At 34.6% G+C, this 16,376-nt stretch overlaps 2 protein-coding genes across 2 annotated transcripts in view; one reads left to right on the top strand and one right to left on the bottom strand.

Moving 5' to 3' along the window:
- Window positions 1-1,492: 1,492 nt before the first annotated feature.
- The window catches only part of Ckn (CRK like proto-oncogene, adaptor protein), a 32,363-nt gene continuing 17,479 nt past the window's right edge, over window positions 1,493-16,376 (bottom strand). Inside the window, exons 2-7 of the mRNA XM_071794715.1 lie at window positions 8,546-8,824; window positions 8,048-8,371; window positions 7,571-7,908; window positions 7,049-7,435; window positions 6,488-6,949; window positions 1,493-6,373 (exon numbers count right to left, since the gene is read on the bottom strand). Coding sequence (XP_071650816.1) covers window positions 6,116-6,373; window positions 6,488-6,949; window positions 7,049-7,435; window positions 7,571-7,908; window positions 8,048-8,371; window positions 8,546-8,824 — 2,048 coding nt within the window. The 3' untranslated portion in view covers window positions 1,493-6,115. The remainder of the gene's footprint in view (window positions 6,374-6,487; window positions 6,950-7,048; window positions 7,436-7,570; window positions 7,909-8,047; window positions 8,372-8,545; window positions 8,825-16,376) is intronic.
- LOC139822741 (glucose dehydrogenase [FAD, quinone]-like) lies at window positions 12,221-16,219 on the top strand. The gene is made up of 2 exons (XM_071794716.1): window positions 12,221-14,645; window positions 14,739-16,219. Exons 1-2 carry the CDS (start codon window positions 12,864-12,866, stop codon window positions 14,904-14,906), a joined length of 1,950 nt encoding a protein of 649 aa, XP_071650817.1. The 5' UTR covers window positions 12,221-12,863; the 3' UTR covers window positions 14,907-16,219.

Raw genomic sequence — 16,376 nt, 5'->3', positions numbered from 1 at the left:
TTCGGGTTTCTCCGGCGCGACAAGGACGGCCCGCGATAACTGCCGAGCGCGCGAGAGGGACGGAAAAGCGAACGCGCAATGGTGCCGAGGGACTCGAGGGAGAGATGTTAATGCTAGGAACTACCGAGGCGGTCGAGATGATAATCTCTTTTGAAAAATTACTTGAATTTGTAGCGATGTGTTTTTCGAGATCTTCCGCGAATCTCGTTCTACATAAAGACATAAATGATTGAATCGATCAATTTACTTCCCCCCTTCGTCCTTCCCTTTTTTCATGTATCTGCGTAACTTATAAAGATGAAGAATCCGTATCTCCAGTTTTTGTCAAAATGGAGCATATTTTACTAATGTACTTAAATGGTAGAAATTAATCGTCAATTGTGTTAAAAGAAATGACTGAAAATTGAATGTCGCATAAAATAAAAAAGAAAATTTTGTAATTCAAATTTTATAACTTTTCGGATTTTTTAGTGAATTTTAGGTTGGCTTCTTGCTCTCGAAATGATATAAAGATCTAATTTTGCAATTGAAAGATCTCTAAAGATTGTTTTTCTCCGCGTAAAAGGTTCAATCGTGTTTTCTTTGACAAAGGATATAAATGTGTTAATCTCGGGGAGATATCGCTGTTCGAAATATTTTTATTGTCTAACTATACTCGAGATCGTCACGTGTGCATGTACGTCGGGATATCTTTTACTTTTTTCGAAAAATTGAAATTTTGTCGATCTCGACACCAGTGAGGCTCTACGAACGAAAGGGGACGATCGACGATCGTGGGAGGGAAAAGGAACGAAAGGTGAATACAAAGAACGACGGAACGAAAGACGGAATGGGAGGCGCATTTTTAACTAACGAACGGGCCCCGTCCACGAATCCCTCCAGATATTCATCTCGTCGAACGCCTTTGTGGTCGGCATTCCCCGTATTAGGGACACAGAGTAGCGTAGAATCGATGTTGCACGAGATGAGTCTGAAGCACCGTCGATTTGTCTCCTTTCTCGCGCTTGAAGCGTAGCGATTAAAAAGAAATAGCTTGGTAAGCTTGATTAAATCGGCCTGGTGACTTTGTCACGTCATCTTCTTTTGCTTGAAGTTTTGTTCGTCAAAATAACGCTTGTCCATATTTTTTTTAAATTTAATTAATATTTTTTGATTAAAATTTAGTTAATATTATTCGAGATTTCATTAAATTATTTATAAAACATTGAAATATATTATTGGAGTATTATATTATCGAATATTATTCAAGAAATATATTTCGAAATATATAAATAGATTTCTCGAATATAATATTCGACAATATAATACTCGAATAATATATTTCAATATTTTTAGCGAGAAAAAACTTCATTTCAAATCAGTTAAAAGCTATGTGATAAAAAAGGCAGTAATTTTTTCGTACGTGCTCTTTAAAAATGTGTTCTATTCCAGTTTGGTTTTTTTTATTTGTCTAATCTCTCTAGGGGAAATAATTTTTATACCAATCGAGAAATGAGGAATAAATGTGTCCATTGGCTTTATTTAAAGATCAATCACCTTTTTCTTTAATCGATAAATCAAATAATATATTTAAAATGCGCATTTATATAATATATAAACCAACATGGAAGGAAGGGAGGTTGTACAATGCAGTTAGGCGGGCATTTGGCTCGCTGTAAGCGAGATTATAGCGAGACTGTAGCACGCAAACACATATGTTTGTACAAAAATTATAACTAATTAATATACTGTGTGTGTATATGTTTATGTTTCTGTGTCTGTCTATACACCATGTAGAAAGCAATGTGCTCAAGAAACTGCCAATTAACTGCCTAGCCTACCTGAAAGCACAAATTCTGAATTCATATTACCTATAATGTTTGAAATTGGAAATCAAATTAAAAAACAAGAAATTATTCCTTCTTCTCATTTCTATTACATATTACGCGAAGATGAGTCTCCAATCTACGTGAAACGAATTTATTTAAAGAGATAAAAATCACTATTTTAATCCACGAAAGAACTGTATTTTATGCGCAGCTTTTTATCAACTCACCCGCCCGAGTGCTTCAACTTTTTGCAATCTTTCGCGTTAATAAAAGTGTGTAAAATAATTTTTACTCGTCCGTTTTTCTATCCTTCTCTTGTCCCCCCCCTCTCCCCCTTTCTCTGCGTATGTTTCTTAATGCAAGTACCCGTGAAGAAATTTTTCGTAATAATATATAATGATATAAAGTATGTCCATAAGTTTTCTTTCTCTTGTATGATCTTTATTCGTACATATATAAAAAAAATAACACTTAAAAAATAATTGGAAAAATAACTTTTACATTGTTTTTTTTATGATAAGTAAAATTGCAATTAAATTATACAATATTTTATATATAATCATATTTTATATGCGATTGTTACATTTATACATGATTATATATGGACAATACTTTCTAATTTCCTCAAACTTCACTTTTTTGTAAAAAAAACAATGCGAAAATTATCCTTTCAATTATTTTTTAACTCTACTTATTATTCTCTGTGTATATATGAACAGAGATACAAGAGAAAGAAAACATGTATGGATGTATTTTATACAAAATTATACATGAAAAATTTGTCCCCGGATATAAAAATGTAATTTATATCGCTAGTAAGAAACGTCATAAACTATATTGTACACTGTCCTATAGTTAGAACGCAATTAATTAGAAAATAAATTCATGTAATAAATTACAAATAACTCGTTATAATATTTGATAATGTCGTTGTGATATTTTGTTAGATCTTCTTTTATAACATACATAACATTTGAAACGAGCATACTTTTATATATTTAAATGAACTGTTGGACATTAACAAGACGGTGGAAACAATGTTATGTGAATATTGAGATGGCTAATAAGAGTAGATAATATTTATTACCATATAAATCGATGTTGCTTCTCAAGCAGCAGATATAACATTAAAAGACGTAGTGATGTTTATTTTAATTTACTAAACGTCTCTAAGTCGTCTTTTAACGTCACTCTGCTGCTTGGACTGCTAACAGTATTATAAAAAAATCGAGTAAAACAACGTAATATGCTCGTCTTTCCAAAATTTAATTTACACATCTTTTAACACGACCAATTGCTACCTCTACTATTAAGATATGCAATGATATAATTCTTTTATTGATTTATAACACTTCTAACATAAATAAATTTTAAATAACTCAAATGTTTATCGGTATAAAACAAAATGTAAACGGGACGTGGTAATTCGATTGCGAAAAACAATTAATATGTAAGTACAATGACGATCGAAATAAATCACAATGTTATAGTCTTTACGGCGCAAAATCAGATATGATTTGATCGTATAATTGCGCATTGCTATATTATATAAATATCAAATTGCAATACAATCTACAATCTGCTGTAATAACTTATTCGCGCCAAATCGCATGTCGATTATGTGACTGCGATTTCCCTGTATAAACGGTAGTTCACACATCTTTCTCTTTCAAAGACGTATTGTGGAGAATATGCCCTTATAAAATTGCTTGCTAATGGTGTATATACATACATGTATGTACAAGATGTCCTCAAAACAGATTTTTAATGATAGATTCTTTGACCAATGTGATCAATCAATTTTTCCTTAGGAATAATATATCAAATTGCACATTTACAATTAGAACCATCAATAATTTCCAACTTATAAGCGATTAAGAAGCAAAGATTTATTGCAGATTGAATCTCAAAAAGGCAAGTGGAAATAAACTACATTCTTTATATCATGTCAAATGGAGCTTAATTTTAATTTATGACTTAGTTAGAAAGATATATTATGATAAAAGTAGAAAGAGAAGGATAAGTAGTGACTTCCCATTCTTATTAGGAAAAAATTACAAATTGGCCAAAGGATGTCATTAAAAGGATAGTTGGATATCCTGTATGTGTGTGTGTATGTGTGTATATATACAATATATATGAAAGATATATATATATATATATATATATATATATATATATATGATATATATGTACACACACATATATATACTATATAGAATTATAATACATCTACAGTAATTAACAAGACAAATCTCTAATTCTGCACTGGGCAGTCTTCTTCATTTTTCATTAATTAATTCTAAGTATAATGATATACCTCAAAACTTTATATACGTTTTACCAGGTGTTCTTTCCTTATCTGCAGAGCGCGATTGGATTTGGTTATAAACAACAACTCTCATTAGAACTAAAAATAGAATGTGTCACGCAAGAATGGTGTTATAATAATTATTTATTTTATAAATCATGCGTTTTGCATTTTCAGTCATTAAAACTGGTACGTAAAGTGATCTCTCATTGGGAAAATGGGCATATAAGTCACTTTTGTGTGTAGCAAATATTAATAATACGTAACACGTATTAATACATTTGTATAAGTATTCAATTATTAATATAAATTTGTTCGTACAAAAAACATTTTTTTTCCAGCTTGAAATACCAAGAATGTGTTATGTAAGATTTTTACCATGTTGTTTCTCGAGGGATTCTCAATTTAAATCTCTGCCATTTGCATCAGTTATTGCAAAGATAGATAAAAAATGTTTTCGACATATCAACTTACAATACTATAAGTACATGTCGTATATAGCACCTTATAAAAAGTTTCTTGCAAAATATTACGTCCAGATCGCAAAACGTACCAGTGACACGCATTTTCGGAAGACCGTCTTTCGAGCGTCTGTCTCAAAAGTGTCCCCGCAGCTACCACTTTGATTTAATACATATGAATACCTTCCAACTGCTTCGCCATATCCAGATGTGCCACACAGTAATGGTAAGCTATGTACGTTTCTATATTCATTAGTACAGATAATAAATACAAAATGTTAATTGGCATACATTACTTATATCTCTGTACTAAACCATATTGCCTTGAAATTCTAAATACGATCAATAGCATCCCTCATAGACCTCTCTGTTAAAAGAGGAAGCACTATCAGTGTCTCCTAAAAAAAAAAATATCATGTAGGATTCTATAAATTCATATCGGGATGCAACCAAGTGCAACCTGTTGATTATTTTTCACCATTGTAACAATCTCCCTACGAATATGTCTCTAACGTTCGGAGCTGCTTTATTTGGGCGATGGAACACATGATTATCTTTCTTTGCACCTTGCTTTCATACAAAGTCAACTATGAGTAGAAAATTTTCGATTTCTATCGTATTATCGATTTAACAAAGGACGGAAATGGAAAAATATCAATTGGAATGTACGTATGTTAACGAAAACCAGATTTTTTTAGAGAAGAGGGGTCGGGTTTGATTAGTTACAAAGTTACAGATATAAAATGGCTTTATACAGAAGACACATGTGTTCTTTTCGAATTGCCTGCAACATGACCCGCATAAATCATAATTATATTAATATATCTGTATCCGTTAGGAAATTTTATTCCCTTTCTCCCCTCCCCCTGCCACATCAGTATTTCATATTTGTTTAAATACTGGGTTGCCCTAATTCATTATAGAATAGAGCGACACGTATATTATCACTCGTTTCTAATATTGTCCATTTTAAAAGAAAAAAAGAACAATGAGAAAGAATATAATTCTACAACTACTCCAAAAGAAAGTAGAAAAAGATTGTGCATTATCACTATAGATGCAATACCACAGCTGCGTACAGAAATTTGCTGGAACGTTCAATGTTTCCATGCAAAAATAAGTAAATTTCCTCTTTCAATTAAAAAAAAAAAAGATCAGAGCAAAGTATAAATTACGCAAAAATAATTTCGGATATGCGTTAATCTACACAATATGAAACAGAATATTCTCATCAATTTCGAGCGACGTAATATGTTATTTGTTCTTTTTTTTTTTGGAATAAAAGATTCTGTTCTTCCTCGCAACGAAGATATAGATTTATATATCGGTAAATATTTCCGTCTTTAAGAATCTTAGAATTTGAGATCCTCGAGTCTCAACGTGATTCGTACCAGTTTATCCCGTCGTGAATTGCAATTCACTTGTGTCTAATTGTGTACGTTGCACTAATCAAGTTTATTTATTTCATATATCAAAGCCTGCAATCCTATGGCAACTTTAGTTGAATAGAAAAGTGCAAACGAAGGCAGTGACGATTATGAGTTCAGGCCCTGGCGTTTCTCTTCTTCGAGCATTGCGTCGAGCTCATCTGTAAGATTGGCAAGCATATTTCCAATGTCGTTCAAAACATCCGCAGGTTCACCACCATTGGAATGATGATTGATTAAGTGACCGCCGATACCACTGTTAGGGCCACCCGCCATGTATTCTTGTGCTCGACTGGCCCTTTGTTTTATCGTGCCGGCATTCTCGTTGGCAAACGGTAATGAATCTGATTCTGTACTCGAACTTGACTGTGAATATAAAAATAAAACATATATATCATAGAATCCAATGCAATTAATAACGTATGTTACATCATTATTGCACCATAAAAAACGGATACATTAAAAACTCTTGAAACGCACTTTAAAACTAGCGTCTGATCCGTTGCGATGCTGCAGGGCGAGAGATGCAATTAGCTCGTGCTCTTCGTTAATATTAACGCTGACGCTACCCCACGAACGTGACATGGAAGAAGACGGTCGATTTAGTTGCGGAGGCGTGGAAGGTGCCGGCGTAGGTGCCGGCGGCGGTGGCGGTGGATGATGAAGCAAATGGTGATGTTGATGATGATGTTGATGAATGTGATGATCGTCGCATGATGCGGTTGGCACTGGCCCGCTACAGTCTATCACGACGTCACCAACCGCCGAACCACCGACACCGATTACGGAAGAACTAGTCGTGTCTCTAGAACTTTGTCGTCTTGGGGGTGATGGAGGACATCGTTTTGGAAGATGCGGACTACTCTCGAGCCCGTACGTTAATTGATACTTGTTATCCAAGTCTCTCGGCAAGGACTTATATTGTCCCGGTGTCGCAGTGACCTGAAATCACAAAACAATTGAATCATCAGCACAAAAATTTCTCTCGCTCGTTTTCGTTTCAATCATACATCCATACACATTCGAAACAATCAAATATACCTTGGCTACGGGCCGCGGGCGAACGAGGCAATGTCTTGGTCGTGGAAGAGTGCCACCACCAGCATCTACAACGGAAGCATCATTCGTGGGTGTAAGATCGCCGTCCTCGAAACTGCGGGGACGCCAATCGAGGGGTTGTGGATGCGGTGTTGGCGCCGGTGACGGAGGATAGCCAAGAGGCGCATCTTCTAGACTCTCCAAAGATTTTCCCCGGGAGCTAGTACGGCCAACTGTATTATAGTCGGTTGGAAACGCGGCGTACATACTTTTCCAAGCAACACCAGAAGTGGTATCGTTTCCACCCCTTTGAAAAGATCTAAGTACAGGCGAGGAACAATCCTCATCAGGCGATGGTAAATCAGGTCCACCTCGTTGAATAACAACGTCCTAAAAAGTCCAAAATTATGCGATATTATCTTTTATTTCGTAACATTTTTTGCGATATATTGATCAAGGTAATTAAGAGATTACACTCTCTTAATGAATTCGATATTGATGAAGATCATAGGGAACATAATTTACCTGTGTATGTCCAGGATGTGGTGGCAGACGCGCAAGGTCGAGTGGCTGTATACGCTTGCCAGCGCGAATATCCTTAACTCTCTTAATTGCTAACAATAATTTTTTCTGATGCCCTAACCGTACGATACCGATGTCTTCAAGGTCCTCCCAAGTGAGAGTTGTCACGTCCTCTACGGATCGCATACCCTGTTGATGAAGTGCGCCAAGATATTCCTCTAGCCTGAGAAGCCTGAGCCATTCTTCCAACGATCCGGGTACATGCTCCGGCAATCCATCTCCTATGTTCAAATTGTCTATTTCCGCTTTTAGTCGTTTCCTATGATTAGGTTTCTTGATACCTGTAAAATAATGTGTAAAACTGTATGTACTTGTTTAAATATTTCATACAGTATTTCTACGAGTAACATCTCTATGAATTAAATGAATGCATTTAAAAATGCGCTTAGATTAGACTTGCTAATGCGATATGTGCCTCACCTATAGCCGTGAGATCCTCCGGTGTCATGCGCGTTATAGTAGCAAGATCGTAACCTGCGGAAGCAAACAAGGGGAAGTATTCTTCAAATTGGAGCTCGTTTAACCAAGCGTGAACGACGTCGAGGTCTGCCGGTCGGTCAGGATGACTTCCGAGGGAACTAATAGAACATCTAGGAGATGAGGCGAGCGCGCCAGGTCCTCTAGGTCCCAAGTGATATCCAGACGCTCTTCCAGAATCTAATGACGCTGTAGAGTGCCTAGAACCGGAACCCGATCCGGAACTACCGGGACTGTCTCTGCCAGGACTCTGGGTCATATCGATACCTAAGAAATATCAAAACATCCATATTTTTCAACCATAGCGATAAAAATCTTTTAATAGCAACGTATAATTGTTATTTAAAAACGATGTTTTTTTACGCTCTTCGCATTAAAAAAGAATTAATCTAATATAATAATAATAATAATAATAATAATATGACGTCGTATAATTCGCACCTTGATCTTCGGCGTGGGCATACTTGCCGATCACCGGCGGAAAGGCGAAGCCCGAATGGGTAAAAATAGGTCCCGGACTTTTTCCAGATGGCATCCCGTAGGAACCATCGTCCGCCGTGCCCCCGGGGCCGCTTCCGGAGAGGAAGCAGCTATCCTCGCTGCTAGCATATCCAGCCGAGCCAAAAGAGGAACCGGAGTGTCGAAACACGTCTGGTACAGCTGGTGGTGCTACTTTCTTCGCTTGAGTCACGGCTTTGGACGGCCGGCTCATACCGCCAACTGTAACATGTAACAGAAAGTCAATTTTAAATCAACCAAATATCAAAACGTACATCCGTTTACTCTCTAGTTAAGGTATGATCAAACATAACGGTGTTCCGATTTTTTTTCCAAAATTCTGCAAGAGAAAAAAGATATGTGCAATCTCACTCTTTATACTGATGCCGTAATGTAAGTATCAAAATTCAGCAAGTTTTATACACATTCGGTTCTGATGAACATAATTAAAAATTATAAAAACTGTAAAAAATATTCCTGAGATTTTCTGAATTATCAATGTGTTATTTAAAAAAACACTGGTAAAGTAAATTTGAAAAAAATAATTTCCGATTTAGAAGAATACCATTCAGCTTTCATCCTCAATGATATACATTAGGATTAAATGTGCATCAGTTTTCATCGTTTCTACGAACATCGCACGCAGCTCACAATGTGCTTTCTATGTAGAAGCTGGCAACTAGAGCAAGACTCGAATTAAACGAGAAAAAAAATTTGTTTAACGCTTGATAAGATTAAGAGTACATTAATACTTCGATTCACCGATTCAATCAATAAAGTTGATTTTGAAGTTCCCTTATCACATTTGTCTCTTTAGTTATTATTTAAGTTTTGTCGCATACATCGGAAATTATTTACTTATGTTAACTTGATATTTAAAAATTTGTAGTGGAGATCAAGAGACACGGTAGTGTCTCGCGCCAAGTACACGCGGAGCGAGACCGACCGTGACTCTTTTACGCGACGCGACGGGTTGCGAGTACCCGAGATGTTGAGATCTCGATAACGAGTGAACGGATACAATTAACGGAATACAATTTTACGAAAAATACGTATTAGAATATTTATGCGGGATATCATAATAAGTAGTGTGCTTTATAAATTCATACGCACGGTATACCGGGGCACGTTGTCACACGGGGCACGTTGTCACATCGGCTTTATTTAAAAAACTAATAACCAGAGAGTAGTACCCATCATTCCCAAAACGTGTTAGTGTATGCCCATCTTTGGTGTGTTTACAGTGTTAGTGAAGAAAACATCATCATCTGCCGGCGGCCATAATTTTTTTGTTTTCGGAAATTTTTAAATAAAAATTTTTTTTTAAGCTTTTAAAACATGTATCTTTGAGTACAAAAAAATTCGTTTCATTCCCACTAATAGTTTCTGGAAAAAAAATATCTGAATTTCGACCTATTTTTCGGGCCTCTAGATGGATGTAGCCCTTTAAAAGAAATTAACACATTCTCGAGAAACCTTGATCTGCCACCCGACTGAAAGTCCGATACAGAAATCATTTAGATATAGGCCAAGGTAAACAAGATACTTTCCCTAGCGTTCCACAATAGATTTTGCAAACAGATTTTGCAAAAAAAACGAATTAAAAGATATCCCTGCGACATATACTATATATAGTATAGTTAACAGTAATATATCATAATCATAGTTTATTTAATAATTTCCAGTGTAAAGTTATCGTACAAATATTTTCTGTCAAAAATAATAACTTTATCCTTATATCGGTCTTTGTTCATGGAAACAACATTAATTGTAATGTTACAAATTGTACATTTTAAAGATTAATAAATCTATTAATTATCACCAAAGTCACTAGTAGGTTCATAATTCATAGCTTTTTATACAGAACGAGTAACAATTATCTAAAATTATCTCGAAATAAGCCTTAATACATATAGATATAATCTAAATATTAGTTAAAAAATACAATAATTGCACATGATTTTTATACAGAATTTCTTTGTAATAATTTAAAAAATTTTAATTGGCTTTAGCAAAATATTGTATTTTTCTAAATAAATTAAATAGCGATGTGTGGTCTTTTTTTCATTTCATCACCACATGCATGCATTGTATATCACACCATATTAAATAAAGTTCGAATTCTAGAAGTGAATCTCGAAACAAACTTCGAATTATGGATTTTTCATAAAATGCAGCTCAGTTTGCAGTGCTTTGTAAAAGCTACATTTCGTCATCATATTATCGAAAGACCATTACACGCAGTAAGGATTTTATTCGATGGCACCGCGGTACCGCGATCAAATCGGGCCGTAACTTGATCTACGTAAATCTATAAAACTGAAACATAACATGGATTAAGAATGCATGCTCACAAAAGTATCTCGTCAGATTTAATGAATGCTTTGTGAGGTGTAAAGAGATAGAACACGGTCAGTTATTAAAATAAGTAAAAATTGATTGTGTCAAGAAACACGTCTGCACATCACAGTTACGGACAACACAATTGTTGTCCGTAACTGTGGTGTGCAGACGTGTTTCCTGACACAATCAATTTTTACTTATTTTAATAACTGACCATGTTCTATCTCTTTACAACGCACAAAGCATTCATTACATCTGACATGTAGGCACATTGTTGTGACTATTGAATTGCTTTGTAAGAATATGTACACTTGAAAAGGACTCGAATTAGAGTCGTGTTGACATTTTAATTAAATTGCCAGTTATAGTCGAAGAATTCTTATTATTGTTATTTTTTATTACATTTCCCATTTGGTAATGATTTATACGCAAATGAACGTTGGAAATTGTAGCTTGATGTTTCAGGCACCTATTATTACATGTTTAACCTTTCACCAATAACAAATTAATTTGTTTAGTTAAGTCTTTTGGTAACATGCTGCAAAAGGTACAATTTAACCAACCGGTCGCCTAAATCCTACCTGTGAATCTTTTAAATCATACCTCCTTGAAAATATCAAATTTAAGACTAAAAATAATTAAAAATATAAGATTAATGAAAGAAATCACTAACTTATACCTATTTTACTAATAATTTATTTTAAAAAAGTATTAAGTACTTAATAATTAATAAATCACAGTAATGAAAAAATTAGGACGTCTCTGTCGTGTCAACATAATTTAAATTATGTCGCGTAACGTATAGAGATGCATGCGCATGAGTATACAGCACGATTTCTTAGATCGTATCGGCACAATGCAGGAAATCTTATGATAGTGCGATTTAGGAAACTTTGTAAATTTTATAAAAATATAGATTTAATCTTTATAATAATTGCAAATATGCATATGCAAAGAATGTAAAATATTCTACAATAAACGTTCTTTTATAAAAATATAAAAATTTATAATAAAATTGTATGATTACATTATTATCAGCTGTATAAATTGATCAAAAATTTACATCAGTTGTACCGGAATTTTTTAAATGTTGTTAGCACGCACATAACAAGACATAATCTGTTAAATTTTTATCTGTGTAGTATATTCTCAATTCTCATTTATTTCATATTTTTGTTACTAAATGTTGCTTATATTAAGTAATAATGTAAAATATTGATGAGATACAATTTAAACGATCGGTACGCAATCGGCAACTCCCTTAACATATTCTCAAAAAACCTTGGTCTGTCACCCGATTGATAGTCCGATACATGAATCATTTAGAATCTAACAGACAATTGTCTTCAACTTTGGCATGGATGACAGATTCCCATAGACGAATATCCTCCATAAATTTGAACTAATTCTTATATCATTTTTTTAATAAACATTTAAGCTGAGTGTTGCACGCACGACGCCGTGCTGTAAATAAATATTATAGGGCTATAAAAGAAAGATAACGCGATTGTTGCGAGGAATCTTGCTTACCTTGGCTACATCTAAAATTTTAGATGTAGCCAAGGTAAGCAAGATCTTTGCTACATCTAAAATTTTATAAGGCTATAAAAAAATATGCGATATTTGACTCCTTTACTTTATGGGACAAAAAAACACTCACAAGTTTTCCCCTGCCCGGCCGTCCACCCGCAACCAATCTCCGTAAACATTTCTGGAGAGGGGTACGAGTATATAAAAGTACGCATACCGACATTTCAAAACCATAACCTTTACAAAGTTTCTACTGTAATCGTGCATTTAGTGACCGCTGCAAAAAGTACGAATTTCAAACAAAGCAAGTATATACGACAAGCAACCAGGCAAATTTTTTAATATTACATCATATTCGAGGCATTCAAAAGTCAATTAACATTCAAACATGCTGAACAAGGTGTCGAGTTTCCTTTATGTTCTCAGTATTGGTGCAGTGATTAACTTATCACATGAGCACACATACTACAATAGTAATTACAACAATGATATCAGTGGATCAAAGTTGTCAAATTTACTGAAATTACCTATTGGAATGCAGAACTTCTTAAGGCAAAATCAACATTATTTAAACCAAGAAATGCCGGACAAGACACCGCAGTTCGGAGATACTTTTGATTTTATAATAATTGGCGCCGGTACGGCTGGAGCAACCATAGCCGCAAGACTAAGCGAAGTGCCTCAAATTAAAGTACTACTGATCGAAGCTGGTTCCCGTGAAAACCTGTTTACGGCTATCCCAATATTCGCTATCGTCCTCCAGATAAACGACAAAATAAATTGGAACTATCGGACCAAATCATCCCACAAGTACTGTCGTGGTATGAAAAATAATAGTTGCCATTGGCCGAGTGGAAAAGTAGTCGGTGGCAGTAGTGTGCTAAATTTTATGATAGCAACTAGAGGCAGCGCCGAAAATTACGATCGATGGGCCGAGATGGGGAACGAAGGCTGGGCATACCAGGACGTCCTCCAGTATTTCAAAAAGCTGGAAACAATGGATATTCCAGAGATAAAATCGGATAATGACTACCATGGTACCAATGGACCAGTACATATCACATCCTCGTCATTTCATACCCCATTAGCAGAGGCATTTCTAGAAGCTGTCAAGGAGCTAGGATATCCACTAGTAGATTACAACGGGAAGAACGGAATAGGATTCTCATACCTACAAAACACGATCAAGAATGGCACTCGCATGAGTAGCAATAGAGCGTACTTGCATCCCGTATACAGTCGTACCAATCTTTATTTAACTCGTGAGAGCATGGTGACAAAAGTGCTAATCGATCGTATTACAAATCGAGCAATCGGCGTTGCGTTCGTCAAGAATAAAAAAACAATACGTGTGTTCGCGAAAAAAGAAGTAATTCTATGTGCAGGTGCCATTAGATCACCGCAATTATTAATGCTCTCCGGCATCGGACCAGCGAAACATCTTACCGACCTAGGCATAAAAGTAATTCAAGATGCGCCAGTCGGCGAGAACCTCATGGACCATCCAACCTTCTTTGGATTGACATTTACAACAAACGCAGCGGTCGGTTATCGGTTCTCCGATCTGATAAATCCTATTAATTCGCATATATCGGACTTTTTAATCAATCGAATGGGATCATTTACGATGCCGGGCGGGTGCGAGGCCATCGGTTTCGTCAACACAAAACACATAAAAAAAAATAATAATTTACCAGACATCGAATTATTGTTTGGTGGCAATTCAATGAAAGAGATTGTTCCCGCAAGGGCATTCAATTTTAAAGATCCTATAACTCAGGAATGGGATAAGTACAGTCTCAGCAATGGCTGGACCGTTTTACCAGTACTGTTAAAACCCAAAAGTCGCGGTAGAATAACATTGTTAGCTAGTGACGTTAATGTTAAACCAGAGATCGTGCCAAATTATTTCGATGATCCAGACGACGTCAGGACAATGATTGCTGGGATTAGAACTGCGTTAAGTATTGGTCGGACAAAGACAATGCAAGCGTTCGATTCTCAATTGTTAAACATTACTTATACGGAATGCAACAATTACAAATATGACTCCGACGCTTATTGGGAATGCGCAATAAGGATGCTATCAACGACACTTTATCACTACTGCGGCACTTGTAAAATGGGACCTAGTGGAGATCCGACTGCTGTCGTCGATCCCAGATTAAAGGTATTTGTTTAGATAAAAACATAATAGAATATTCATGCAGAATATCATAATAAGCAGCATGTGTTTAATAAATTCATATGTAATATTTTGCAGGTTATTGGTATTGAAGGGTTACGAGTAGCAGACGCGTCCATTGTGCCTGAAATTATATCGGCGCACCTAAACATTCCTGTGTATATGATCGCCGAAAAAGCGGCAGATATGATCAAAGAAGACTGGGGTTACTTGGAAAAATCATATGGTAAGCCGACCAGTGAATAAACAGGGTCCAGTAAATAAACAAACAAAATCACTTTTAATTTTAAATGTGAAAAAAATCATGGATCGAAGATAAATGATTTTGTGATAAATATTAAGAGAAAATTCACAGATTACGTTGAGATCGCAATGTCACGGTTATAAAGAAAGTGTCGACTTAAGGAGAAATATTTTCATGCTTATGGCGTGCAAGCTACTAAGAGATTAATTTTGCGAAGATTGCGATTTTACGTTTGGATAAGCGTTATAATTGATTTTCGAGATTAATATTGCATCATATAAGTAAATATAAAGTCAATATTTTATTTTGTCAAACATTTTTCTGTAAATTCGTAAAAGTACGCTAAATATAATGATGTTTATTCACTGGTGTGATTTTCTAACCTTTTCCCAGTGAATAAACATGTCGGCTCTAGTTTGGTAATTAGGTAGTATCTAGATAGTAATGGATAAATTAACTTGACAGTTTTAATTTTCGTCATTTTTAATTAAAAAAAACGTCCCTAGCTACATATGATTCAATAACCACAGAAGATCCTGCTGTAAATGTTGATCAAATTATTCCAAAAAATAAAAAAAAGAGTAACTAGTAAGCCTACGTCGAAGAAAAAAGAATTAAATAATTCTGAGACTAAAAAGAAGTAAAGTTACTTTAATCCCCGATTCGAGATAAAACTATTCTCAAGAGTCAAGAAGCCAAAAAAGCTTTATGTTGGGTTAAATTAGATTAGCTTTATAATACATAGGTTTATATATTCTCCCCCACCTAAAAAAAAGGTTTATATGCATTATAGCATTCCGGTGCAAAAATAACATTCTGTGATTGTTAAAATATAACATTTAAATTTAATTATTAAGACATCTATATACATTAGTAGGTATGTATCTACATGGAATACATGTTCATTCACTGGTAAGCAGCCGTTCATTTACTGATATATCGGTATATCGGTCCTTTTGTCACTTTTCCATTTATTTTCTAAATGGTTTTGTTAAAAAATGTTTTTTCTGAAAGCACCTTTAATATTTTTGTTTATAATCAGTATGATATATTGAATCAACTACATCGATGAGGAAAGTGATACGGATAATAATTTTATTTCACGTCTCTAATGAATAGGAGACGCCGCTTATTTGTTCATTCACTGGTCAGTTCACCCTAATTATAATAAACTTTTATGAAAAAATTGCATTATTTTATTATATTTTTACTCATATATGTTTACTTTATAATTACGACGATAATATAAATTCTCATATTTGATACATAATACGTGAGATGTATCTTTTAAAAAGCAATTGTATTTAAAAAGAAATTCGAGTACCTATTAGTTAATTTATTTCATAAATTCAAAAAGTATCTGTAAGTGTAAATGTGAGAGACTGAGAATATTTAAGAAAATAAAAACAATATTAATTATAATTTTATAAACTTTTATTTATAAATATTTATAAAAATTTTTAATATATATA

This window comes from Temnothorax longispinosus, chromosome 12, assembly GCF_030848805.1.
Source record: "Temnothorax longispinosus isolate EJ_2023e chromosome 12, Tlon_JGU_v1, whole genome shotgun sequence".
Taxonomy (NCBI): Eukaryota; Metazoa; Arthropoda; class Insecta; order Hymenoptera; family Formicidae; genus Temnothorax; species Temnothorax longispinosus.
This window is presented reverse-complemented; position numbering and strand designations above follow the sequence as displayed.